General features: G+C 38.6%; 1 protein-coding gene across 1 annotated transcript; it reads left to right on the top strand.

Annotated features, from left to right (window-relative positions):
- Window positions 1–23: 23 nt before the first annotated feature.
- On the top strand, window positions 24–23,276 carry LOC121367731 (cytochrome P450 4F22-like). Its single transcript, XM_041492070.1, has 12 exons — window positions 24–305; window positions 9,671–9,815; window positions 12,880–13,049; window positions 16,067–16,191; window positions 16,656–16,718; window positions 17,972–18,095; window positions 18,549–18,693; window positions 19,318–19,447; window positions 20,190–20,385; window positions 20,699–20,781; window positions 21,068–21,133; window positions 21,805–23,276. The coding sequence occupies exons 1-12, from the start codon at window positions 141–143 to the stop codon at window positions 21,920–21,922; spliced, it is 1,530 nt and encodes a 509-aa protein (XP_041348004.1). The 5' UTR covers window positions 24–140; the 3' UTR covers window positions 21,923–23,276.
- The last annotated feature ends 2,961 nt before the right edge of the window (window positions 23,277–26,237 follow it).

The raw sequence follows: 26,237 nt of genomic DNA, 5'->3' as shown, positions 1-26,237 counted from the left end.
TAGATAAATATTCAATGGCGCCGCCTCATTGCATCGTCTGCTTTTTTGTATCTGATAAGGCCGTTTTTATCTTTCCCCAATCAGTGACAGATTTAGTAATGTTCATAGTTCAAACAAAGATAAAGTAGCTTAGTTTGAAGATGGCTGCCCCTGTATTAGTTGTGTTTTCTGTAGTATGCATCATAACAATTGCATATTATTTAATTGTTTTGCTGAAAAATGTCAACAATTTCTTGAAAAAATCATCTGTTCTAAATCTTATTCCTCATGAGAAACCACACTGGTTGCTGGGACATATTCTCGATGTGAGTATTATGAAAAAAACTAATTTATACCTTTTTTGAGCTGGATATTTATCTTGATGAACTACCATACCCCTCGAGATGTAGTCCAGTGGTAAAGCGCTCGCTTGATGCACGGTCGGTTTGGGATTGATCCCCGTCAGTGGGCCCATTGGGCTATTTCTCACTCCAGCCAGTGGACCACGACTGGTACACTGTGGTATGTGCTATCCTGTCTATGGGATGGTGCATATAAAAGATCCCTTGCTGCTAATCGAAAAAGAGTAGCCCATGAAGTGACGACAGCGGGTTTCCTCCCTCAATATCTGTGTGGTCCTTAACCATATGTCCAATGCCATACAACCGTAAATAAAATGTGTTGAGTGCGTTGTTAAATAAACCATTTCTTTTACCCCCATCCCCTCCTTTCCTCCTAGTTATTGTCTGGTTCCCAAGGAACATTTTCTTCAGTATCGTGTAGGCCTAATGGCAAGATTCAGAGATCACTACACAATTTTAAAATACTAAACAGTAGTTGCTAATCAAATTTTACTTGACTAGAAATATCGCAAATCAAGATTTTGAAAACAATGTTCCCTGTTTCACCTGGTTCCCTGTTTCAGTCTGTTTTGGTGGATGCATTGATTTCGCACAACAGTATGTACATTCACAGTGTCTGCGCTTAACGTTTTTTGTGAGTTGCCATCCGGACAAGTGGTGACAGCACTTTCACTTGCCCAGATCTATTTTCACTTGCCCAAATAATATTTTCTAAAAAAACAACAATATTGCAACAGATTATAAGAGAAAACATTTATTTTGAGTATTTTCCTGCACTCAACCAACCCACTCTTTAAATAAATAACAGACATGCCACTGTGACTCCCCACTGTCACTGTCAATACATTTGTGGTATTCCCGATTATATAATTTCCAACAAACAAAGATGCTTGCGTTCACCAAACGTTGAGCACTGGTATAACCGACACAACCCCTTCCTCCCCCCCACCCCATCTCAATGAAATAATAATAATTTAAAAAAACCCTAAAATATAATGTTCAGTGAATACGATCTATGACGTGTACACATAACCAGGGCTGAATCTTGTCGACATGAATTTGTGCCCAATTTTACATGCCACTTAACTTACCGTACACCTATTCTTATATTGAGCATATGTTTATACGTAAAAGCAGACCTACACTTTTTCATGGTGCAAAGAAGGCTACATAGCTGTACTTTTATTTATTTATTAATTATTTATTTAATTTTTTAAAAATTTAAATCGGTCGCCAGGCCTTACTGTGGGTTTTCAGTCGCCCGTTGTCATTTTCAGTCACCAGGGGCGATCGGGCGACCGTTAAGTTCGAACCCTGCATTCAGGCCATAAAATTTGGCACGGACGATTTTGTCGTTTGTCTGTCGGTTATGCAAAACCAATATCAACATAAACGACCAATCATTTGTGCAAAAGCTGTAATCGTTCGTCAGAAAATTTAAAAAGACGTGTTGGCTATTTATTTATTTTTCACTGTTTTTGGATGAAAATAATAAGATAACGGGCCTACATTGCCAATTGCTGGTTATTTTGGCCGATATAGGATTCGCATAATTTCAGTGCTTTCTGTTCAGATCCGGAAGCATTAAACTCACTGCTTCCAGGAAATCCCTGTCTATTATTATTTCATTTCATATCATTTCATTGTTTGGCACCAATAAGTACTCCCCTGTAAAAGAACCGATGGGGTTGTGCATTGTAATGTAAACGGACAGTTTTCAAAAACCATTGTATTTATGATAGGACATTTGATGGAGAAAAGCTACGAAATTCGTTCATATTGCATTCACGTTTAATTACTGTGATCCATACAAATTTGTATTTGTATCTGAACTACTGAAGAAAATTGTTTGTGTAAACACTAAAACCACATGAACGACATATCGGTTGTCTCAAAAATTCAAATTGTATGCCCTGACATTGGAAGATGTTTTACATTGTTGACTTTTGCGTGGGTAATATAAACATCGATCATTCATCACATTCATAGAATTGTTTGTAAAACTTATGTAAAACAAGCAAGAAAGTCCAGATTGAACTATGCCCACTCATAAACATAACATGTTTCTCAATATCGGATTTCTATGATTTTTAAAGACTATCACTTGAAAGAACATTTCATGTTATTCAGGGCTCGACCTTAGTGGTAGCCCAGGGTATTTTGGATACCAAATGTTTGCTTGGTCCACCAGATGTCTCAACCTGGTAGTCCACTGGGTTACTATATATTTGTTTTACATGTCCAGTTACTCCGCAATCAACATAAACAGGTGTATATTTCACGTTATATTTCTCATGATTTAAAAAAAAACCCTAAAACATGTTTAAATAAAAATAAATGATTTTAATATTTTCTCTCATTTTGTTGTTAGTGTATTAAAATTATGGGGCTAATAATTTTTACTGGGGGCTACCAGATTTTATAACCTGGTTGCTTGGTTGGCTACCACTGAAAAAAGTTAAGGTCAAGGCCTGTTATTATTATTTTTTTGTCATCAGCTGTACTGCTATCTGGTTATTTAAGTCACATGATTGTCATAGCATCTGCGGGAGAAACTCTTCAGAGATAGTTCAGGTAACATTTTGTTCAGTATCGCGTCGCGATTCACTACACAGGTTTCAGAGATTGCTAAGCAATTTTAAAACATAAAATTACTTTTGAAAACAAAATGTTCCCAGTAGTTGCCAAATATATTATCATTGTATAATATGTTTGTTTGAAAAGTGAACCGATGAATTGATATGTAACTATAATGAATACAGTGTAATATTACTAAAACTTATTAACATATTACCCGGTATTAAGTTTTAAACCCACACCAACTCTAATATAAAATTTTACCAAAAAACCCTTTCTATAGACATTACCTGTCCTCAAACAAGTGCACCTCCCCCCCACGCAAGTGGTCTGGTCCGAACATCCCAACAGCCAATGGGATGGCCTAAATTCTTCTACTGCATACTGCTCTCTAGTTCCGGTCACATGACTGTAACTTCCTTCTTTTTCTCTTCGCTAAAGGGTCTGGACGTCTTTTGTTTGGCTCTGTTTGGAGTCAACTTTTTTTTTTTATAAGACCTTTGGTTTTGTATTCGTGTTTGGGTGAAATGTTTTCACCTTAAATTTCGTTAGCTTCGTTAGCTTTCGTATGTTTCTTTTCGCGTATTCGCTTGACTTTTTAAGCGTTTATTTACATGAAATGTTGTTATATTGCCGGTTGTCGTGTCGGACGCCATTTGCAAAATGGCGTCTGTATTGACTGGCTTTGTGTTGGGTGGAATGTTTATTTTTCACCTTATTCGTTAGCTTTCGTTAGCTTTCGTATGTTTCGCGTATTTCGCTTGACTTGCCAAGTGTTAATTACATGAAATGTTGTTATATTGCCGGTTGTTGTGTCGGACGCCATTTGCAAAATGGCGTCTTTGTTGACCGGCTTTGTGTTTGTGTCATGGATTCTTTTCTTTCTCTTTCACAGATTGAAAACTTATTATCATGTCAGATGTTAATGTTCAGCGACAGGTACGAGCGTGCCTACGCTGTAAGAAGTTCACTGCAGGCGGCGACCCTCATGAATTATGTCCGGGTTGCCGTGTTCCTTGTAGCCTCTCTTCGAGATGCGACCTGTGTTCGGGCCTGTCTACTGTCGAGTTCGCGGCTTACTTGAAGGTGCTGTCGGCGAGAGCCAAGAAAGTGGAATCTTCGCCGTCAATTGCGGACTCCATAGCAGATGTATTACGTTCGATGCTACCTACTATGCTGAAAGAGACTATGGCGTCAATGGCGGCCTTACCAGAACCGGCGGGTTTGGGACCAGGTCCGGTTCAAGTCCCCTCTTCGGGGGGTGCGGCTCCAGGACGCAAGACTTCAGATGACAGGCCTGCAGTTCCTACGCAGCCCTCTGACAAGCCGACTCAATCAGTTAGACGTTCCACGGCCTCCAAGGATCACCGATCTTCAAAGTCATCTTCGGCGCAGCGGAGCCGGGACCGGAGCCGGGCTCGTAGCCGTTCCCCATGACCTGCACGTCTCCCTACGGGTTCCGTGGATCGGCAGCGCAGACCTTCTATTGAGGCTTCAGAGGGTTCTCGACGGGACCGTCCACGGTCCGGTTCACCAGTGAATTCTGTTTCGGCGGATCGATTAGCCTGTGCTCGAGTGCTTCGAGACTTTGAGATGCAGCGCCTACAGCGGTTTCCGTCATTGATGAGACTGAATCTCCTGACCATATGAATATGAGGGATTGCTTGGCGGCAGTCTATGACATGTTGCCGTCCTTGCCACATCCACCAACGCCGTCCAAGAAGGGACCTACACCGATGATAGCGACTGATGTCCCTCCGGAAGATGTGATGATCCGTTCCTTGGCAGCCGGTACACTCGTATCCGAGGTGGCGACGGATTTAGACCGCACTTTTAAAGACACAGCGTCTTTCGTCGCCTTCCCGACTTGGGGTCACCGTATGTATCCGGTGTTTGACATGGCCTTTACAGATGTAGCTCCGTCTTTGGATGAAGATGTTCACCGTCTTGGGAAGTCGTCAACCGTGGATTTGACGGACAAACAAGTACAAGCCATGGATACTGCCCAGAGACGTTGCTTGTTTGTGTTATCTTACTTGGACATTTTCCTTGTGGCGATGGCCACCCAGGCAAAAGATGCACGGTGCTACGCGCTGTTTCAGCAATCGGCGCAGATGCTAGCTTTCCTGACGTCTTCGGTGACTTCGATGTCCTCGATGTTAATGCAATACCGTCGCCAGGCTTATTTAAAGAAATCCACTTTGGATTTCCAGCATAAGAAGGAGCTGTTAGCTCAACCGTGGTCCGCAACGAAGCTGTTTGCAGGCAAAGTTTCTGAGGTGGTGAAGGCCAATGATAAGGACCAACAGTCGACAGCAACTGTCAAAGCGTTGCAACTTATTTCGACGTTGGAATCTACGAAGCGGAAGTCTACATTCACACCACAACCACCATCTAAGCGCTGGAGAGGTTCCTTTCGAGGTCAACCTTCTCGAAGGTTTCCGGTCAGACGACCATCCGGTCCGCCAGCTCGGACCCAGGGGAAGCCTGGTCGACGTTGACGCCAGCCAACAGATCGTGGACTGCTCAGATTGCTTCAACCTACGCCCGCCCCTGATTTTGAACCAGAACAACGATTCGGTTTTGACGCTTCCGGTGTGTACCACACCGGTCGGAAGATCCATGGTCGGAAGTCGACTTCGCCGTTATTGGCGAAACTGGCAGACACTTTGCCAAGATCCGTTTGTCACGTCGATCTTGAAGACAGGGTATCGTCTGCAATTGTCTGCCATCCCTCCATTGACCACTTCACCTCGAGAACCGCGGCATTCCGTTGCGCAAGTCAAGGTTCTACAGGAGTCCGTCAACAAGCTGGTGGAGAAGGGAGCCGTTCGCAGCATTTCGGAAGTACACTTAACACCCGGATTTTACTCGGACATCTTTCTCGTACCAAAGAAAGATTCTCCAGAGCTGCGAATGATTCACAACTTGGCGGTCTTCAACGACCACTACCTGTCTCCTCCTCCGACCTTCAAGATGTTAACGTTGCGAGATGTCATAGCCGTGATCAGACCGGGGGATTGGCTTGCCTCGCTAGATCTCAAGGACGCCTACCTGCACGTTCCGATGCATGCCGATTTCCATCACTACCTGCGGTTTGTGCTACAGGGTCGGCATTACGAATGGACAGTCCTGCCCTTTGGGATATCCATAGCGCCATGGCTGTTCACCAGAATCACGACTCCGATGTCACGCTTCCTGCATCGCAGAGGTATATCCTTTTACCCATACCTCGACGATTGCCTGATGAGGTGTCACAGCAAGACAGGGCTGACTGCACATGTTGCCTTCATCATGGACTTTCTCAAGCAGCTGGGTTGGATTATCAACATCGAGAAATCTCGACTGGCTCCCACGCAGTCTCTACAGTTCATAGGCGCTTGGCTTCGACCCGACCTGGGCCTCGTTCAAGTTCCTTTAGACCGTTGGGAGAAGATCCAGACCATGATTGTCATAGCCCTCACCGCTCCAATGACCTTCCGCGGTTGGCAGAGTCTCCTGGGTCTCCTCACGTCTGCCCAGGATTTGACACTCAGAGGTCGTCTCCAGTTGCGGCGATTGCAGATGTTTCTCAACCCGTTTGTTCGTTTCAACAATCCGGACTTGATCATCTCACTCCCGGACGATCTACGCTCCAGCCTGCAGTGGTGGCAGCTCCGATCGAACGTCTTAGAAGGTGTCTCTATGCGGGCCTTCATAGCCACTCATCACCTATTCGTCGACGCGTCACTGGAAGGTTGGGGAGCCCATCTAAGCAACCAGACTACTTCAGGGCTGTGGTCTCCCGGCGAACTCGGACTCCACATCAACCTGTTAGAGTTGTTGGCAGTCTACTACGCTATCCTTCATTGGCGACAGATGTTGACGGAAGCCTCTCTCATGGTGGCCACAGACAGTACGACCGCGGCGGCTTACATCAATCGTCAGGGCGGAACTCACTCCAGCAGTCTGCTGCAGTTGACTTATCGTCTCTACAAGCTGGTCGACGAAATTCCATTGCAACTTCGGGCTCGTCATATTCCAGGGGTTTCCAATGTACTAGCCGACACATTGTCCCGGCCGTCGTCTCCACAGCCGACGGAGTGGATGCTCCATCCGGAAGCGTTTCGATGGGTGTGCGACAGACTTTGGACACCAAACATCGATCTTTTCGCCACACGATTCAACCATCAGCTGAGGGTTTACGTGTCTCCGGTGCCGGATCCCGAAGCTCTGGATCTCGACGCATTGGCCATCAGCTGGGAACAGATGGACGCGTACGCTTTTCCTCCACCAATCCTCCTTCCAAGGGTGCTTCAGAGGTTTCAGCTGTACCATTGTCGCCTGTTGCTCATTGCTCCGATGTGGCCATCCAGGATGTGGTATCCAGATCTAATACGTCTTGCCGATCCACATCCTTTACCGCTGCCAGACTGGGATCATCTGTTGCTGCATCCCACGTCAAGACTATACCATCCACGTCCGCAGTTGTTCCAACTGCACGCGTGGACTTTATCTCCAAGAGTTTGAGGAAGAAAGGTTTTTCTTCACAGTCTACAGCGGCCATTTTGAAAGCGCACAGATCATCTACTACTGCGGCTTACAACGTCAGATGGCTTTGCTTTCACCGATGGTGTTTTGGGAAAAAACTCAAACCTCAGACGATCCAGATACCTCGTCTTGCTGATTTTTTGCTGTATCTGCGGACCACTTTACGATTGAAGGGGTCTACCATCGCTGGGTACGTTTCGGTCATTGCTACTGTTCGTGATGTCACTACTGGAACGAAGTTATCGGGTATTCCTGAGATCCATAAGATGATCAAAGGGTTTCGCCTTGAAGATCAAGTACACCGGTTTCGGCCACCAAGATGGGACCTGAATTTGGTGTTACGAGCGTTATCGACCGCACCTTATGAGCCGATCGAGTCCTCTTCCCTGCAAGATTTGACACGGAAGACGGTGTTTTTACTCGGTTTCGCCACGGCTGCTCGTGTCTCAGAACTTCATGCTCTTGATGTAGATTTGGTACGTTTTCACCGAGATCGGCGTGCAGTCAACTTGGGGTTACTCATGAACTTTATTGCAAAGAATCAGTTACCAGACCAAGCGCCTCGCTCGTATGTTGTGCAGGCCCTCTCCTCTATCGTTGGTCCGGCGGACGTTGAGGACTTGGCGTTGTGCCCTGTTAGAGCCCTGCACCAGTACATCGAGAGGACCAGATCTTTTCGACAACATCGTAAAAGACTTTTCCTCTCCTGTAACCAGAGTCGGTTGAGGGATATTACCAAGAACACGGTGGCCACCTGGATCCGGTCTTCTATCCTGACCGCCTATCAGAAGGAGGGTTTACCTGCTCCGTCTGCTTCCAATCCGCATGAACTCCGTGCCTTGGCTGCCACGATGTCCCTGCATTGCAACACATCCATTCAGCACATCATCACTGGCTGTTTCTGGGCGACGGACTCCATCTTCGCCAACTATTATCTGAGGGATGTCTCCACAGAAGACGTTGAGGGGTTCCATCATCTGGGTCCGGTTGTTGCTGCACAGACTCTGTTGAATACAAGCCGTCCTCGTCGCCGTTGATGTCTGTCTGATTCTGGGCTGCATACCGAGATGTCCACCGAATCGACAGGTGAGGATTGCTTAGACTTTTGTTCTTTTGCACAGTTCACGCACTGGTGCCGGAACTTTTGTCTCGATAACCTTTACCCTGCACTGCATGTGGTTATTGGTTGTCGTTATTGAACTAACAGATCTTTGGTGTACTAGACAGAAAACATTCGGGGGTCTTGTTTTGTTCAATGTTCTGACGGATGCACCTCATTAGGTTGTCGCTTGTTATTGAAAAACTATAACACTTCAATACGTGAGGGTTACCTAACACCTGCATCCCTGGTGGCTACGTCTTCCCACCCTGTCAGAACCAGCATGAGATGTGGCTTCCGCCTCCTGGTCCATGTGTTCTAGGAGCCGTACCTGCCACTGCTGACGGATGCCACCATTCTGGTTGTTGTTACTAACATCACCTGCATTGGTCTGTGACGGGCATCCCTAGGAGGAGGGTTTACCAAGGTTGGCCTTATTCTTCCACTAGTCAGCCTCTTTCCGGTTGGGGAGTTATCACAAGCATCTACGGATCTCGGCACCCACCACCATCTGTTGAATGCTGCACTTGTTTGAGGACAGGTAATGTCTATAGAAATGGAGAAAACTTGAGTGTTTTCTCTTTTATAGATACATTACCTGTCCTCAAACAAGTGCACCTCCCCCCCACGCAAGTGGTCTGGTCCGAACATCCCAACAGCCAATGGGATGGCCTAAATTCTTCTACTGCATACTGCTCTCTAGTTCCGGTCACATGACTGTAACTTCCTTCTTTTTCCATGAGCGCATCGCACGGAGAACAGGAAGCGGGGAGGCCCGGGCGGGATGAATCTTGAGGACAGGTAATGTATCTATAAAAGAGAAAACACTCAAGTTTTCTCCAATCTGTGTAAATAAATTGTTTTCTTAATAAATGACCATTAAATTGCATACAGTAGGTTAAATCTCCTGTTTCATCCGGATATTAAAAATCAGATAAATCTATACAGTTTCATGGTAATTTAAGAAATCTTTTTTATTTAATCTGGAATTTAAGACACAAAAATATTAATAAAAAAATGTAAGAGTATATAGAATTATTTGGTTCCCTTTTGACACAAATGGACTGGTATAGTGTTGGTGTTATAATAGTTTTATGTATAATTTATACCTTTGATGTTTTAGTATCCAGGACCCAACGATGCTGGCTTGAAATTTCAGCGTGAAATGGTAGCAGTCTATCCGTACATCTCACTGTATTGGCTTGGCTATGTTCCACTTGTTATGGTCAGTCATCCAAGCACAGTGAAAGCTATTCTAAAAACATCAGGTGATTATTTTACTAGTATTCAGATTACAGCATGTTATACAAAAATCCACACCTTTCACATAAAGTATTTGTAGTTTGTAGGCTATAACGTTTTTACTGTGTTATATTTTATTTATTAACAAAATAGAAAAAGACATATTGATGGGTGTGAATATGGTTCCAACTTGACATGAAAAATAATTGAGGAAAGTGATTTATTGCTAAAGGGTGTATACTACCAAATCAAATCCCATAGACGACAATAGTAACATATGCGGCTAAAACTCCTACCTGCAACGTATCAACCGACATAAACGCCACGGATATAAATACTACCACCCCTTACACTTAAAGTGAATCAGAAAAAAATGGGGGTCAAGCTGCTTGTTTCTGAGATAACAGGTAGCGTCTATATGACTACCCTAGTTTTGCACAAAATTCGAGTACTTTTTTTTACAGGTACCCCATACATGTTTCAAGCACAAGGCTACTTGACACACTGGTACTAGATGAAATAAAATTGCACATTTATTTTACCCAGATGAAACTATTATTTTTTACAACAAACACACTCACATTTATAACCAATCACAGGACTTGTGGTGTTCACGTCTCTATCAAAAGTTGGGTGCACCTCGAACTTTGACCCAGCCGGAAGTTATTTGGTATAGTACTACCTATACTGATAACATACATTTTTCAAAAAGTGTCCAGCTATGTGTCTTTATGACAACCAGGATCTGGTGTATTCTGACATAAACTGACAACCTCACTGAAACTGTTGTTTCTACAGCGCAACCTAATATAATGTACACCTCAAAAAGCATATATATTGCATATAGTTTTGTACAAATGCAATATGTCATATTAAACAACAAAATGTTTTAAAATAAAACTCCTGAAGATATTTACTTTCAGTTGGGTGTGTGTACTCGGGTATATATGTAAAGACAACAAAGATAGTCAGAGTAACTCTACCCCTTTAAAGAATTCCATTAAAACACATGCACTTGATTGACCCCTAGATTATGAAGACCTTAACAAGCACATCAAAGAAATATCAGTATTAAAAAAATACACTGTCTGAGGAAGGAAACACAAACATGACTGTACCTGTATGAAGTAATGACTTAATATCCTGAACATTAGTGTTGGGAGGAAATCCTGTATGCTGGGTGTGGGTGTCTTCAAGTTACCAGGTGTGGGAATTTCAAATCCATCGGCTATGCTGATTTTCATAATGAACCATCAAAACTATTGGCAGCCACCAATATTCCTGACTATATTTTATTTATAGCCTACTGTAGTTGGAGGTTTTAATAGGTGTGATATCTGGAATAATCATGCAGCTTTAACACATTTATTTTTGATTAATTACTGAAAAAAACTATTTTTAAATGACAAAATTACCCGAACATCTATTTTCTTGCATTATTTTCTAATCCAGATGAATACAATATGTACATTAGATGTATTCTTACAATCTGTAATCCAGCATTTTATTTAGCTAGTAACATTAGGTAATACAGCTTTAACAATAAAATAAATTATCAACTTAATCCAAGGCAGATAATCAAATCTGAAAAAATTGGTTCTGAATCTAGTATAAACTCAAAATGCTTTTCATGAGAGCTAACTATGTGATTATTAAGAAACAAAAATTATCTGGAGATCTAAGTATATGTTTAACAACCTTATTGTTATGTACAAATAAGAACAGAAGGCACAATAGTGACAACAAATTTAATTATGTTTTTGGTAAAGTTTTTCTTCAAATTTAGTTTAAATTTTGCATAAAACTACAAATTTGTCTAAAATATAACTTAGCACCTTATAAATATGTCAAAATGACAATAAAAATCAACTTCTTTACAAATTTGAGTTTTCAGAATTTCATACATAAAAAATTAACAATGTTAATGGAAACTAAAGACATTAACCCACTATTGGCACATGCTATTTTTAATATAAAAATAAATTGCTATTAAAATCTTAGTTCAGATTGCCTATATATAATGCCATCTTTAAGAGCAGTTGTATATGGCAAGTCAAATACCATGTAAAAAGAAATTATTGAAATCTTTACAGTATGAATTATAGGCCAAAACCAACTTTTCTTCAGTGCTAACTTTGATTCAAACTCCATTCAGAGCCATGTACAGAGATTATTGTCAAGGTCAAGGTTATTGTGAACTTGCATGATCGAGTGATGGCTAATTACTCAACCAGTATAGTTTAATTAAATAAAATGCCAAAATCATAATATTTTTTATTATGCACTGAATATGTGCTATAGGGTGTATACTACCAAATCAAATCCCATAGACGACAATAGTAACATATGCGGCTAAAACTCCTACCTGCAACGTATCAACCGACATAAACGCCACGGATATAAATACTACCACCTCTTACACTTAAAGTGAATCAGAAAAAAATGGGGGTCAAGCTGCTCGTTTCTGAGATAACGGGTAGCGTCTATGACTACCCTAGTTTCGCACAAAATTCGAGTACTTTTTTTTACAGGTACCCCATACATGTTTCAAGCACAAGGCTACTTGACACACTGGTACTAGATGAAATAAAATTGCACATTTATTTTACCCAGATGAAACTATTATTTTTTACAACAAACACACTCACATTTATAACCAATCACAGGACTTGTGGTGTTCACGTCTCTATCAAAAGTTGGGTGCACCTCGAACTTTGACCCAGCCGGAAGTTATTTGGTATAGTACTACCTATAAATACCAACATATTGATGCCATATAAATTCACATGCCAAGGGCAGCTAAAAATTACTCTCCTGGAATAAGTATCAGGGGAGTGATGGGGAGCAGGAGTGACAGCACTCCTTAAACAGTGATAATTGTTGCATTCATTGGAATACAGAGAATATTAGTATAATTACAATTATGTACATGCTTAAAGATGGCTTTATTTGAGACTGTTCCACCAACAATTAATATTTTCTCAATTGATGCTAAATTATAACACAAATATTTTCCCAATTATGAGTGATGGCAGTGATAATGAAAGTATGTCCGACTATATGTATATACTCGTATATTTTTTATTGCAGAGCCAAAAGGAAATGTTTATAATTTAATCCGACCATGGGTTGGAGACGGATTGCTGGTTAGCAAGGGAGACAAGTGGGCAAGAAACCGTCGCCTTCTGACACCAGCTTTTCATTTTGACATTCTGAGACCATACATTAATATCAAGAACAAAGCTGCGGATGTATTTGTGGTATGATATGAGTATAGTTGTACATGTGAAACAGCTATCGGGTGTTGAATTTTTTGGGGAAAAAATGAGGATTCCACCATAATCGTAAAATTGTTTAATATAGATAATTTGGGATTTTATCTTTATAATCTTATGCTTCTGACCCAAAATGTTGTATTCATGGAAGCATGAAATCCTACTAACTTCGCAGCCTGGCTAGTGCTTATCTCTGGAAATGTTTGAACATGTTAAAACATGAAAAGAAAAGGGAATTTACTTACCTTAATAGATAATGTTCTCACTTAGTGAAGAATGATTCTGAATACAAGGTTATTGGGGAGTACTTTTGTGAACACCTGAAAACATTACTGTTTTGACAGTGATTCTTGAGTGCCATCACTACTTCCTCTCTCTCACTCTCTATATATATCCACTGCGCTCTGCCTGGTGCAGTTTTAGATTTATCCAACCAGTCTTAAAGTGGCAGTCATATATGTGACTTTTAGATGTAGTGTCCTGGGGAGTGGCAGATAAAGCACCTGACAGCAATTTGGGGAAACAATCACAGCCTTGCCAAAATAATCTTTCGACTGCCTTTTGTAGAGATATGATTTTGATGATGATAACAGTTTTGTTGTTCAGATTTTAGATGGCCAGTTTTTCAGTGTCTACCATTTTCAGGCAATAATTTGGGAGTGCAATTATTAACTCAGATGATGAAATGATCTTTACTTTAAATGCAGCATATTATAGTTAATGGTGGCACGTTTTGCTCTTTTTTAACAGTTCCTTAGCTGGCTCCCATTTGTAGCAGGGTATTTTGTAAATTTACAAAGTGTTGGTTCTGATGGACAGTCTGAGTCACTCATGTTAAAGGCTGATCAATCAAATACTGCGTGAAACTGTTCACACTTAAAGTGATTTTTACTGGCTAATAATTAGTCAGAAGCCAATTGACAATTTAGCGAAAACAGGGGTCTGTTGGGCAAGTACAATTGGGCAAGTACAAGTTTTACTGATTTTTACACTTAATGTTAAACCATATAAGTCGTTTATTGGTAGTACCTTCGAGTGTTTGTTGGCACTGAACAGTGGACAGGCCTGATATGCTGTATTACTATTAGTATTAGCAGCTCTAAAATACAAACCATGATTATAAAATATTTTTATTTAAAAAAACCATGAGATTATTGTAGAGTTGCACGAGAGCGTGATCTTTGTTATAAATGTGTGAGTCTCGGCCAAATGCATGAGAGTTGAAAGGTATGTGGTTGGGATGGGGAAAAAACCCCAATCAGAGAATGGGTCCACTGAGTTGGTTCGATCCTGTGATGTAAGCATCCCAAGCAAGCAATCTACTGACTGAGCTAAAACCTGATCCTAGAAGGGTGAGGAGGCAATTGTTATAGACTCAGTCATTGTAGAGTTTTGTCAAAGGTGAAATTGCAAGTCAGTCTGTATGCAAATGTAAGTGATGGCAGATATTACACTGGTGTAGGAAGCGGGGATGGGGGTGCATGTGCTCCCCACTTTTCAGATATTTTGCTTTATATTTGCTTTATAATAGTGTAAAAGTGTGTAAATATAAAAGTGTGCCCTCCGCCCACTTTTTGGCACCTTCCTACGCTCGTGTATTAGGTGGATAAAAGCTTTCTGACAACCTACAAATAACAATAATGTTTTGTTTCCAAAGGCTGTGGTATATAAAATAAAACAGATCCCCTTGCAGTAAAAAGCACAATCCTGTTTTCATAGCCATGTTTTCAGTTAATAAAGCATGTTTATGTTAATGATTAAAATTATCTAATTATTAATTATACTTTCTAGCTAAGAATTTCAATATCTACAGCCTAATAGTAAATAATAGAAAACCCCTTTAGTTGATAGGTGTTAAAATATCTATGAATTCGGCAATGTCTTTTTTAACTGAAATATATTGTCTATATGACATCAGTTTTCATTTCTTACACTAATGGACTAACCTCAGAAAGATCAATATTCTCAGTTGCATGAACAGGTCAAGGTGCATGAACGGTAGCTAACCCTGAGCTTGAATGTTTTATACCCATACGCCAACACCCATCCTTTTAGAAAATAATTATATTAATCTTTGGTATATTTTTTAGTATATATACTAAAAAAAAAAAAAAACTTCCGATTTGTACATATAGTATTTGTTGTGTTAAAGAATTCATTGTGTAATGAAATTATATAGGTAGTATTAGCCTTGAGTTGTATTGTCAGGATTCATGAATTTTATCGATTATTTTTGCACTGTTAATCATCGACAACGTGAAATTCAATTTGCACGTGCATGCATGGTTCGACATGTCCTGTGTAGTATTCGGTCAATTTGTTTTACTTGTTTTACTGACATTGTTGTCAAGTGAACGAAAACGCTTCAAAATTTGCTGACTGTTGTGCGATGACATTCTCGCTCATCACGTCATTCCTCTGTTCCATAACAACGCCAACATCTCGATTTTTCAGCATGATAATGCCACCTCTCATACAGCTAGAGACTGTAAATTTTCTTAGGACAAATAACATTGATTTCATTGATGACTGGCCCACTAAAAGTCCTGATCTCAACCCCATCGAGCATGTCTGAGATAGTCTGGGCAGATGATTGAGGCGTCATCCCAACCCACCTGCTAACGTCAACGAACTTCGTCAATCGCTTATTCAGGAATGGAACAATATTCCACAGGCAGAAATCAACACTTTAGTCAATTCTATGCGCCTGCGATGCACTGCAGTGGTCAATTCAAGAGGTGGTCATACCCGTTATTAAGTGGGTGTTTGGTTTTTTTAACCCCTACCACACTTGGTCAAAATTTCTCCCAGTTTCTGTGGACCTATGGCCATGATTTTTGCACCAAACGATGCATCATGGAACACTCTTTAAACGCATATATAACAATTATTCCCCCGGTTTGTTTTCATCAAGTTATGTTCAAGCAAAGTTAGCGGAAGTTTCTTATTTTGTTCAGTATATATATATTGTGTACTAGATGAAATTTTCTCTCATTATTTAGAGTAATATGAAGAGGTTTGCTGACAGGAATGAGTATTTTGAAGTGTTCGCTGAAGTCAGTATGTTCACACTGGATGTCATACTAAAGTGTGCTTTCTCCTATGACATTGACTGCCAAAATCTTAAGTATGTTTATGTTTGTCTTATTGCACCCACAGCTTAGTACTGCAATAGGCTCTGTTTAAACTCTTCAGTGTTTCGAATCCTATTTAAAGATTACTTGAATTCACATTTACCACAGCATACATGACTAATGCAATGATCACAGTAATATTTATAATAGTTTTGACAATTGATTAAGTTTAGCTAACCATTTTTTTTATAGTTAGATCTTTCATGTTACTAGGTGAATATTGTGTGCTTGTTCAGTGTTAAGAAGCAAACATAGATTAAAACAACAGACACATAATGCACATGCACTTACAGTATTAGTGGATTTTGGGGGTGGGGGGTTTATTGGCACGATGAACAAGAATATATATTAAGAAATCAAATTTGGTAAGGACGCTTTTATTGTACATGTTTACACTTTTGAATTATGAACATTTAATTATGTTTTTTGTTTATTTAATAATCTGTTTGTATTTTAGAGAAAAACATCCGTATGTTGTTGCTGTGACTGCACTTGCAGATTTATCATTAGACAGATTCTTGTGAGTACTTACACTTTGTGGTTTATTTTATACTTAGTATTCGTACAAGTTGATAATAGCTATTTTAGAACATGATCAACATTTTATTAGCCTGAAACATAACTGATTTGTTATTAGTGAGATTAGTGATTTTCATTTTATTTTATTTTAATTCTTTGTTATTCTTTTGGATCTCAAATATATTTTGAAGGGGTCAAAATTGGCTGAAATTCGGTCCAGCAGGCTACAAATCTTTCCTGATATTTGGTCTGGCAAGCTACAAATCTTTCCTGATATTTGGTCCGGCAAGCTACAAATCTTTCCTGATATTTGGTCCGGCAAGCTACAAATCTTTCCTGATATTCGGTCCGGCAAGCTACAAATCTTTCCTGATATTCGGTCCGGCAAGCTACAAATCTTTCCTGATATTCGGTCCGGCAAGCTACAAATCTTTCCTGATATTCGGTCTGGCAAGCTACAAATCTTTCCTGATATTCGGTCTGGCAAGCTACAAATCCTGCTGGACCAAACATAATCATTGAATATAAATTCAGACAGGACAAAAGACAAAAAGATTTCCCGGTCCATGGTTATGTCGAATGGCAAAAAACGGTCAGAGCAACATTATTTCAATCACTGTTTTGGTCAGTAAATTTGTCAATTCAGTCTACAGTCCATATTATAGTAGGAAAGGTCTTTCAGCTACAACAATTTGGTATATGTAAGTGCATGGTTTTTTTTTACATATAAAGGTCACCCATAAATATATGTACCACATTTTATACATCCCACGGATGCCCCAATAGGAAAAGTTTGTTTTGTTCAATGACACCACTGGAGCACATCGATTAATTAATCATCATCTATTGGATGTCAAACATTTGGTAATTCTGACTCGTAGTCATCAGAGGAAACCCACTACATGTTTTCTAATGCAGCAAGGGATCTTTTATATGCACTTTCCCACAGACAGGAAAACACATACCACCACCTTTGTCCAATTGTGGTGCACTGGGTGGAATGAGAGAAAAAAAAAATCAGCTGAATGAATCCACCAAGGTGGTTCAATTCTGCGACATAAGCACCTCAAGCGAGCACTCAACCGACTGAGCTAAATCCCACCCCCACCCCCAATAGGAAGGTTAAAACCTCTGTTGGTTGATGCATGCATACATGTAATTTTATTATGTATTTTGATTCAGTTAGTAGTAGATACCTCTGTTTTATTAATTATACTACCAACTTAAAATTGACATATTGTATTTTCATGACAGCAAGCCATGGTTTCATTCAGATTTCATTTACTTCTTAACGCCTTCTGGTCGAGAGTTCAAGAAACACTGTAACTTCGTCCACAAAGTTGCAGAGGAAATCATTGAAAACCGACAGAAAGCTTTGGTTTGTGTTTCATACTTGTTATTTAATCGTTGCTAAGTACTTAACTTTTCATAGGTTATTAAAGTTGCAAGTGCCAACTTTTGCTAGTTACACATTTATTTGTATTAAATATATTCCAATTAATTGATCCTATACATAATATGTATGTGATCAATTTGAGAATATCAAAATTGTAATGTGCTGGTACATGCTGTGAAATGGGACTTTGTAAAAGAATGCTTGGTTAAAAATAAAAATACAGAGGAAACCAAATCCCCTTTCTGTATGATAAGATTCCATTCATATCACTCAACTGAAGGCAAGACAGCAACTAGTTCTTCGTCATCAGTTGTTTTTTTCTTAGTAAATAAAATTATTTGGTTATATTTTTTTAACAAAATATTGGTTTTATTGATAACCTTTTTAATATAGCCATACAATGGATATTGCAAGATAAATTCCTTTCTACTTCAGGTGACTTCAAGTGTAGAGCAAGACATAGTTAAAAGTAAGAGATGTATGGATTTTCTGGACATTCTTCTGACTGCTAAAGACGAAAATGGAATCGGTTTATCCCAGATGGAAATAAGAGATGAAGTGGACACTTTTCTTTTTGAAGGTGTATAATTGCTATAAACACCCTTATGGTACAATAGAAAGCAAAGGAAAGAAAGAATGTTTTATTTAACAATGCAGTACAGTACACAGGGTCATACAGATATGGGTGTAGGTATCCAGGGTTCTGTGAAGCAAAATATAAGTGGTGGAATATTGCCGAGGCATATGATTTTAATTTTATTATAAGTGGTGATTGACAGCATGATTCCAACAACAGTCAGAACTTAAAGTGCCAGTCAAGCCCAAACAACACAGACCAGAGTCGACAGAACCTTCAGCATGTGAATATATGATGTTGTGGGTGTGTTGTGTTGTGTTGTGTTGTGTTGTGTGTGTATGTGCATGTGGTGCCCGTGTGTGTGTGTGTGTGTGTGTGTGTGCCCCTGTGTGTGTGTGTGCCCCTGTGTGTGTGTGTGTGTGTGTGCCCCCTGTGTGTGTTTGATAAAATCAAATTAAAGTGCATAGTTAAAAGTTTGTCAATTTCTAAACAAATTGAGACTAAACCATTGATGTATAGATATATATTGTGTAATAAACGATATTGCCAATCTACATTATATTAGTATCACATATACTTAATAGATCATCATTTCATCAACTGTAAAGGAATATGTATTTGTACTAGGTCATGACACCACAGCTAGCGCCATCTCGTGGACAATGTTCTCACTAGCTGAACATCCTGAACACCAGGCGGCAGTGCAGAGAGAAGTTGATGACCTCATGGCGGGAAAGAAAACAGAAAATATTGAAATGTAATCTTGACACAGTTTTTGTCATCCCGTCGCCCCCTTTCTCCACTGTCAGTAATACATAATAAAATATGGTAATAAACCTTGTGTGAAGATCACTAAATATAAAGACCAAATTCTGTAGGTTTTTTCACTCCAGATGTTATTGTTAGTGGCAGTAACATTGCAAAATGATGTACAGCAAAAGTTAAAAGATGAAAACTTTGTATGCACTCTCTAGAATTGTTACCATTGTTAATTGAACATAGTGTCTTTGCATTGCTGTTCCTATCCCAAGTCCTTATAAATGTTAAAGAGATGTTCCTAGACTGAAGCCATGCAATAAGTATAGACTCTTTAAATCTAAAGCCAAGTCCAAATCCTAAAGTGTTGAAAGAATGAAGTATAATGTTCTTTGATGCTGCAGCTAATGTCAAATAATAAAATTCATTCCAGTTTAAATGCATGCCATTGGTCCTGCTGTAGCAATGCAGTTTTGTTAATTTCTCAGTGATCATAAAAATGATGTTAAGGAACATCACATATGATGTCATCACTTAATATTGGTACCTTAATTATAAGGAATGTCTGTTAACAAGCAAGACAAACGTGTGTGAATGGCTTTACCAATTCACACATTTTTCACATGCTTTTTTTTGTTAATACTCCAATAAACCTAAAAGAAATAAAAGACAGTCTTTCTGTAAGTAAAGCCGAATTTATGTTTTTGTGTTTTTAATATTCAAATGTGGAATGGCAATTACAGGGAGGACCTGGTCAACCTGCCGTACCTGACGATGTGTATTAAAGAGAGCATGCGACTACACACACCAGTCCCGTTTATCCAGCGTGAACTCGCTCAGGAGATGATCATTGAGGGACAGAAAATACCCAGTGGAGTCGTCATCAGTGTCCCAGTTTACAACGTCCATCACAACCCGCTCATTTGGGATAACTCGACGGTGATTACATGTATAGCAAGATTATATTATTTTTTAAGAATATATAACAGTTAAAGTGTTCAGGATGGTTGCATTGTAAATGCTGCTTAATTGATCAATAACATTCATTTGGTGTATTTTGCATCAGTTTGGTCAACCTGTTTTTTTCAGCTAAACATCTCCAACATCATCATGTCATTTGACTATATGGCTAGGGTTTTTTTTCTAATACCCTGTATGACTAAAATGTCACAGTTACTAACATTTGATGCCCATTAACAAGTAATTAAATAATTTTGACATTTTTATGCATGCTTCCCTCTTTTTCTTTCAGGAATTTCGACCAGACAGATTTTCTCCTGAAAATGTTGAGAAACGGGATCCTTTTGCATTTATTCCATTTTCTGCGGGATCAAGGTGATATAAGTATTTTGGTTACTTTTACTTCATTCTTTTGTCTTTCTATATACATGTTCATCTTTCAAAAGCCTTGCAAGAGTTTGAATCATTCTGTTAGGGTTTTTACATAATTTTTCATGATGGATAGTTGCAAGTTATCACATGTACAACTTGTCATACACATATAATGCTAAAACACCATGCTGGTGGATAATTTATTTGCTTTGTTTATCTTTTTGTAGTATGTTTTGTTATCAACAATTGTAAAAATTTGTCCTTATCTTTGTGCCTTTTCTCTTTGCAGAAACTGTATTGGCCAAAACTTTGCTATGCATGAGATTAAGTTGATATTGGCAAGGCTGTTCTACAAGTAAGGAGTTTCATTTTGTTCAAACTTTATTGTCCATTGACGGTTCAGGCATGTCCATCCCACACAGTCTCTGACAGGACCAGTGGCTGAGCATGGAACAAGGAGTTAATGTTTCTGGCCTCACTTTAAAATCACTTTTTGTGGTTCAATGCTGTGTGATCATCAGAAGCCATCAGAAATATTACATAAAAATGGGTAACGGACTTTCAGTTCTGTGAATTTGCATTTAGGGTAGTGACACATTACTGGAAACAATCATTTATGACCTGTTGTTTTTGTTTTTGTTTTTCTTGTTTGTATGTATTGTTTGTATGTAAAATGTGTTTTTTTGGTTTTTTATTGTAAATAATTAAAAGTAAATAATTCAGAAATCTGGAATAATAAAGTGATCTACTTTTCAACTGTAAAGTGTAAAATCAAAACAGCATTACTAAAACCAAACTACATTAAGCAAAAACTACCACTGTGATATGCATCAACATAAAAAACTGAGTCTTATTTTACAAAATCATCTTACTCTAATAATATTTATTTAAATTTTTAAACAGAACAAAAGTAGCTCATTATTGCTAATCATTATTGCTAATAAAGATTTCCCTTTGTTATCTGTCACCTAAATACTGCAGCAGACATCTTCATCTCATTGATCTTCATAAAACTTCTATCCGCAGGTACACTCTGGAGCTGGATCCAAACCACAAAGTAGAGAAGAAACAAGCTCTTGTGATGCGCACCATGACCGGCATCAGGATGAAACCAGTCCCCAGAGTTCCTGATACTGCAGAGTAGTTCAGTCGGTTACATATATCGCTATGGCATTGACCTCTATGTGTTTTCACTAAATTTGATAGACCAGGTCATAAACAGGGAACATTTTGTTCGTATCATGTTGCAATTTGCTACACAAGTTTCAGAGATTGCTACACAATTTTAAAACATTATACAGTAATTGATATTTCAATTTTCAGTTGACTAGAAATATCACTAATCAAGATTTTGAAAACAAAATGTTAACTGATAAGTTGCCAGTAATGGTTAAAATTCCATGTTATGTATCTGTCATGTGGATTTATTTTTACCCAACATGACAAACTATATTTGACACATTTTGTGAGAACATTTTAATGAAGTCTGTGTCTTCCCTTTTATGACCAAATTAGCAACAGAATAATGCCAAAAAAAAATTTCTAATTTTTATTTTGTGAAAACTTCAGAATAATGTGAGAAATGTACATATTATTTGAAATGAATGATTTGTCCGGTGAAATATAACTTGTTGGTTCCTTTATTTTCGTAGACTTAAAATTTCATGGTTTTGATTTAAAAACACACACTTTTTGTTAGGTACCTAAATTCATGGATTGAAAAGGTAGAATCATACATTTGCATTATATGCATACATATATTTCCATTGTGTCGTTAAATTCATTGTCCACATAAATCATGCCACCATGAACAAAAATTATTTTACAATAAACACAGGAAAGGTGAATAATGACTACGGTACACATTACCTCAACATACACTAGTAACATTTTAGGCGAGTGATGAATCGATTGCCTTATCATCACAAACTAATTGCATGGCTCTTTCAGCATGATTTGTGGAATTGAGTGACCTCATGACATCATAGGGAACACTTCACTGATGACAAATTTTTCCAAATCATAGTAGAAAAGAGAATAACTTGAGTTGTTGAAATATATACGGCCACACTATATATCCTTATTGTTAATCGTTAGGTGGGAATATGCTGTACAGTAAAGGAATAATGATTGACGGCTTTGAGTAGAAACATTTGACATTTTACTGACTTCCCTCCCTCCCATCCCAGGTACTTTTGTTTTTGGCAGTCTTTTTTTTATATTATGATATTTAATCTAGTGCAGACAGATATAGTTCCAGAAAAGCTCTAGTGCTTCTCGTTTTGATTAGTAGCACAATCATTACTCGGACATCAGACCTTCACATGGAAAATATTTAGGGAAGTCATTAATTGCTTCACTAATCTAGATTATTGGGAGCCATTTAAAGGGACATTCCTGAGTTTGCTGCACTTTTTAAGATATTATCGACTAACAAAGACTTTTTAACGATTGTAATTACATATCAAATATATTTTTCTGCATAAAATATCAGTGGCTGTATATTAAACATGTTTCTGATCGTTCTAATATTTGTACTTGGTTAAATTTCATTTTATTTCCAAAAATATAATTTTTTCGTAGGTACAAAATTATTTGAAGACAAAATCCAGTTTGGGCTTCTTACAAATATTAAGACAACAAGAAACACATTGAATATACAGACACTGATATTCTAAACAAGAAAATATATTTAATATGTATGTTTAATCGTAGAAATATTTTATTAGTCGGAAACATCTTACAATGCAGCAAACTCAGGAATGTCCCTTTAAGATATTACCATATTGATATTATATAAATCCACATGACTTCCAAATCCAAAATGACTTTTCTTGAACTTGCCTCAGGGAGTGATGGGGAGCAAGAGTGATAGCTCCCCTTAAACAGCAAGGTCTGAGACATCACAGCACATGCTATATCCTTTGATATGCACTAATTGAAAAACATTTGGAAAACTGTGATAAAAAATGGTCTTAACAATGGTGACCTCTTGTATCTGAATTGTACACTGCAGGCCCATAGGAAGGCGGGAGCCCATGCCTCTTCCCTCCCCACCCCCCACACTTAAGGACAAAACCGTATGTTTTGTTTTGTCGTACTCGATATAGATAAAGGTATGAATATGACTTGTGCACCCCCTCTCCCCCTTCCCCACTACCAATCCCACTAGAGGCTGTTAACCCCCAACTAAAGATGGTGCCTCCCCAGTCCAGATAGCGTTCCTACAGGCCTGCACTGTACATTCGAACTAAACCCAGATCATATTTCATTCAAATTATATATTGATATAAGTATGTCTTAATTTTGATTAACCTAATAATATTGTGATGAATGTAGATCCTAATTATTCACATCCAAATAAAGCCAAACTGGTTTTGTAATATATATTTCCGATTTCTAATTTTTATACATATACTTTTATGTGTATTTTATAAATGTTACTGCTTTTTTGTTTGATGTAAATTATTAAAAGGTGATTGAAATTTTATGTGAAATTGTGTTATTATTGTATAACTAAATAATAAAATATCTTGGTGCTGTAGTGGCAGAACATAAAGCTGATGACACTGTGATAGTGGTTCAACCTAGGTCATATTTCAATCTCATTTTGTTTTTAATAATCTGGATAAAATATAAATCTGTAAAATTTTTGTTGCTGCAGAAGACAGTTTGGGTGCAATTGAGGTGTTGATGTATCCATGGCACTGATATGCAAGATTGGGACGTAGCCCAGTGGTAAAGTGCTTGCTTGATGCACAGTCATTTCGGGATCGATCTCCGTCGATGCCCACTGGGTATTTCTCATTCCAAATGTTTGACATCCAATAGCCGATAATTAACACATCAATGTACTCTAGTGGTGTCATTAAAAAAAAAAAAAAATTGGACAAGCAAAATCTATCAAATTCATCCTTCAAGTGCAGAAAACTGAATATTAAGACATATTCACAAAGAAAGTTAATTATATTTACTCTGGTAAGATTTTGCTCATTCCTCTACATGGCAACTCCAATATGCTCGTCTACAGCTGAACTCTCTTCTGTATGTAATTCTCCATGTTTTCTTTCACATTTGCTGGGCTATCCCATAGCCATGACAATTGGTGCATCTAAACATTGTCAGATAGAGCAACAAACATCTCTTGAACAGCATACAAATGTGTTCTGAAGACAAGGAAATGGATTTGGAGTTTAATAGCAAGAAGTTTGTCAATGAGAAGTTGCTTCAGAAAAATTAAAACAACAGTGACTATAACATATACTAGTGGGAACAAAGTTCGGTGATAACAGTGCTGGGGTATGTGGTCGGCACCTTGTCTGAAAGATAACTTCATATATCCACCAGAGTTCAAGCACGTTGTGCTGGGCACACATCGGCTGAAACGCTCTTAACATCTTAATGGGACTGTCCTGACGTTGTTGCCAGTGTAACATGTTTGCTACTAACGGAACGGTGACTGCTTCAAATATTTTCATACTAGCACAAACACATTGGATATACCCACACACTGGTATTCTAAACAAGACAATTAATTGAATATCTAATTTTAGTTGCCAAAACCGGAAACATTTTACAATGGCAACAACTTGTGGACAGTCCCTTCAATAGTCAGCTGAACATTAGTGGTTGTTAAAGTCTAAAAGAGGTCTTACGCACTCTGGGTTTCAGACGCTAGTGGGATCGTAACAATATCTAAAACAACTAACAGACAATGGATCTTTCTTAATGAAATGTCTCCTTAAAGGAAAGGACAATCAAGGCATTTGACCTGGTATGCATATTCAACGATATATAATACACATTATTGTTTAATATCAACAAGTATAATCGTATAGTTAATTAATAAAACGGTTAAATGTGACGGCTATTATATATAACGGGTGCAGCTATTTTGTATCATCCCAGTGAATACGCCCTCTGGCGAGCTGGTGGTTACGTAATACCTAACGTGTCACGTCAGAAATTAGTCTTCGAACTGAAGAAACAAAACACCTGATTTTTGCGGATGCATCGCAATATTCTGTAATAATAGTCATCCCAGTAAGCCAGCAACAATTATATATTTATGTTTAATACAAAATAAACCACCATTGTCAAAGTGTTGAAATGACTGTATTATGGTTTGTACATAAATTAACCGACGTACTGAAATAATAATCGGAGTGTTTTCTTAGTTAATTGGTCTTTTCTTTCCGTGGCCTGTACCTGTGGTTCCTGATTGGCAGGTGTATATTATTTAGACGGTCCCCAGACACTGTGTCTAGACACACTAAAAAGACGTGTCTCTTTTATTAAGATCACAGGGTATTGTGTGTTAACCGTACGGGCACCCCTCTAATCGTAATCGATCAGCCGTCTGCTTTATTACTGTAAGTAATTCTGTAAAACCCTTGATTAAGTAGACTTTCCCATCTAAAATCACGAAACTAACCAATTACGTAGTCCCAAAGAAAAGA

The sequence above is a fragment of the Gigantopelta aegis genome, chromosome 3 (genome assembly GCF_016097555.1).
Source record: "Gigantopelta aegis isolate Gae_Host chromosome 3, Gae_host_genome, whole genome shotgun sequence".
Classification (NCBI taxonomy): Eukaryota; Metazoa; Mollusca; class Gastropoda; order Neomphalida; family Peltospiridae; genus Gigantopelta; species Gigantopelta aegis.
Note: the sequence above shows the minus strand (reverse complement) of the source record. Positions and strands in the feature narration are given on the sequence as shown.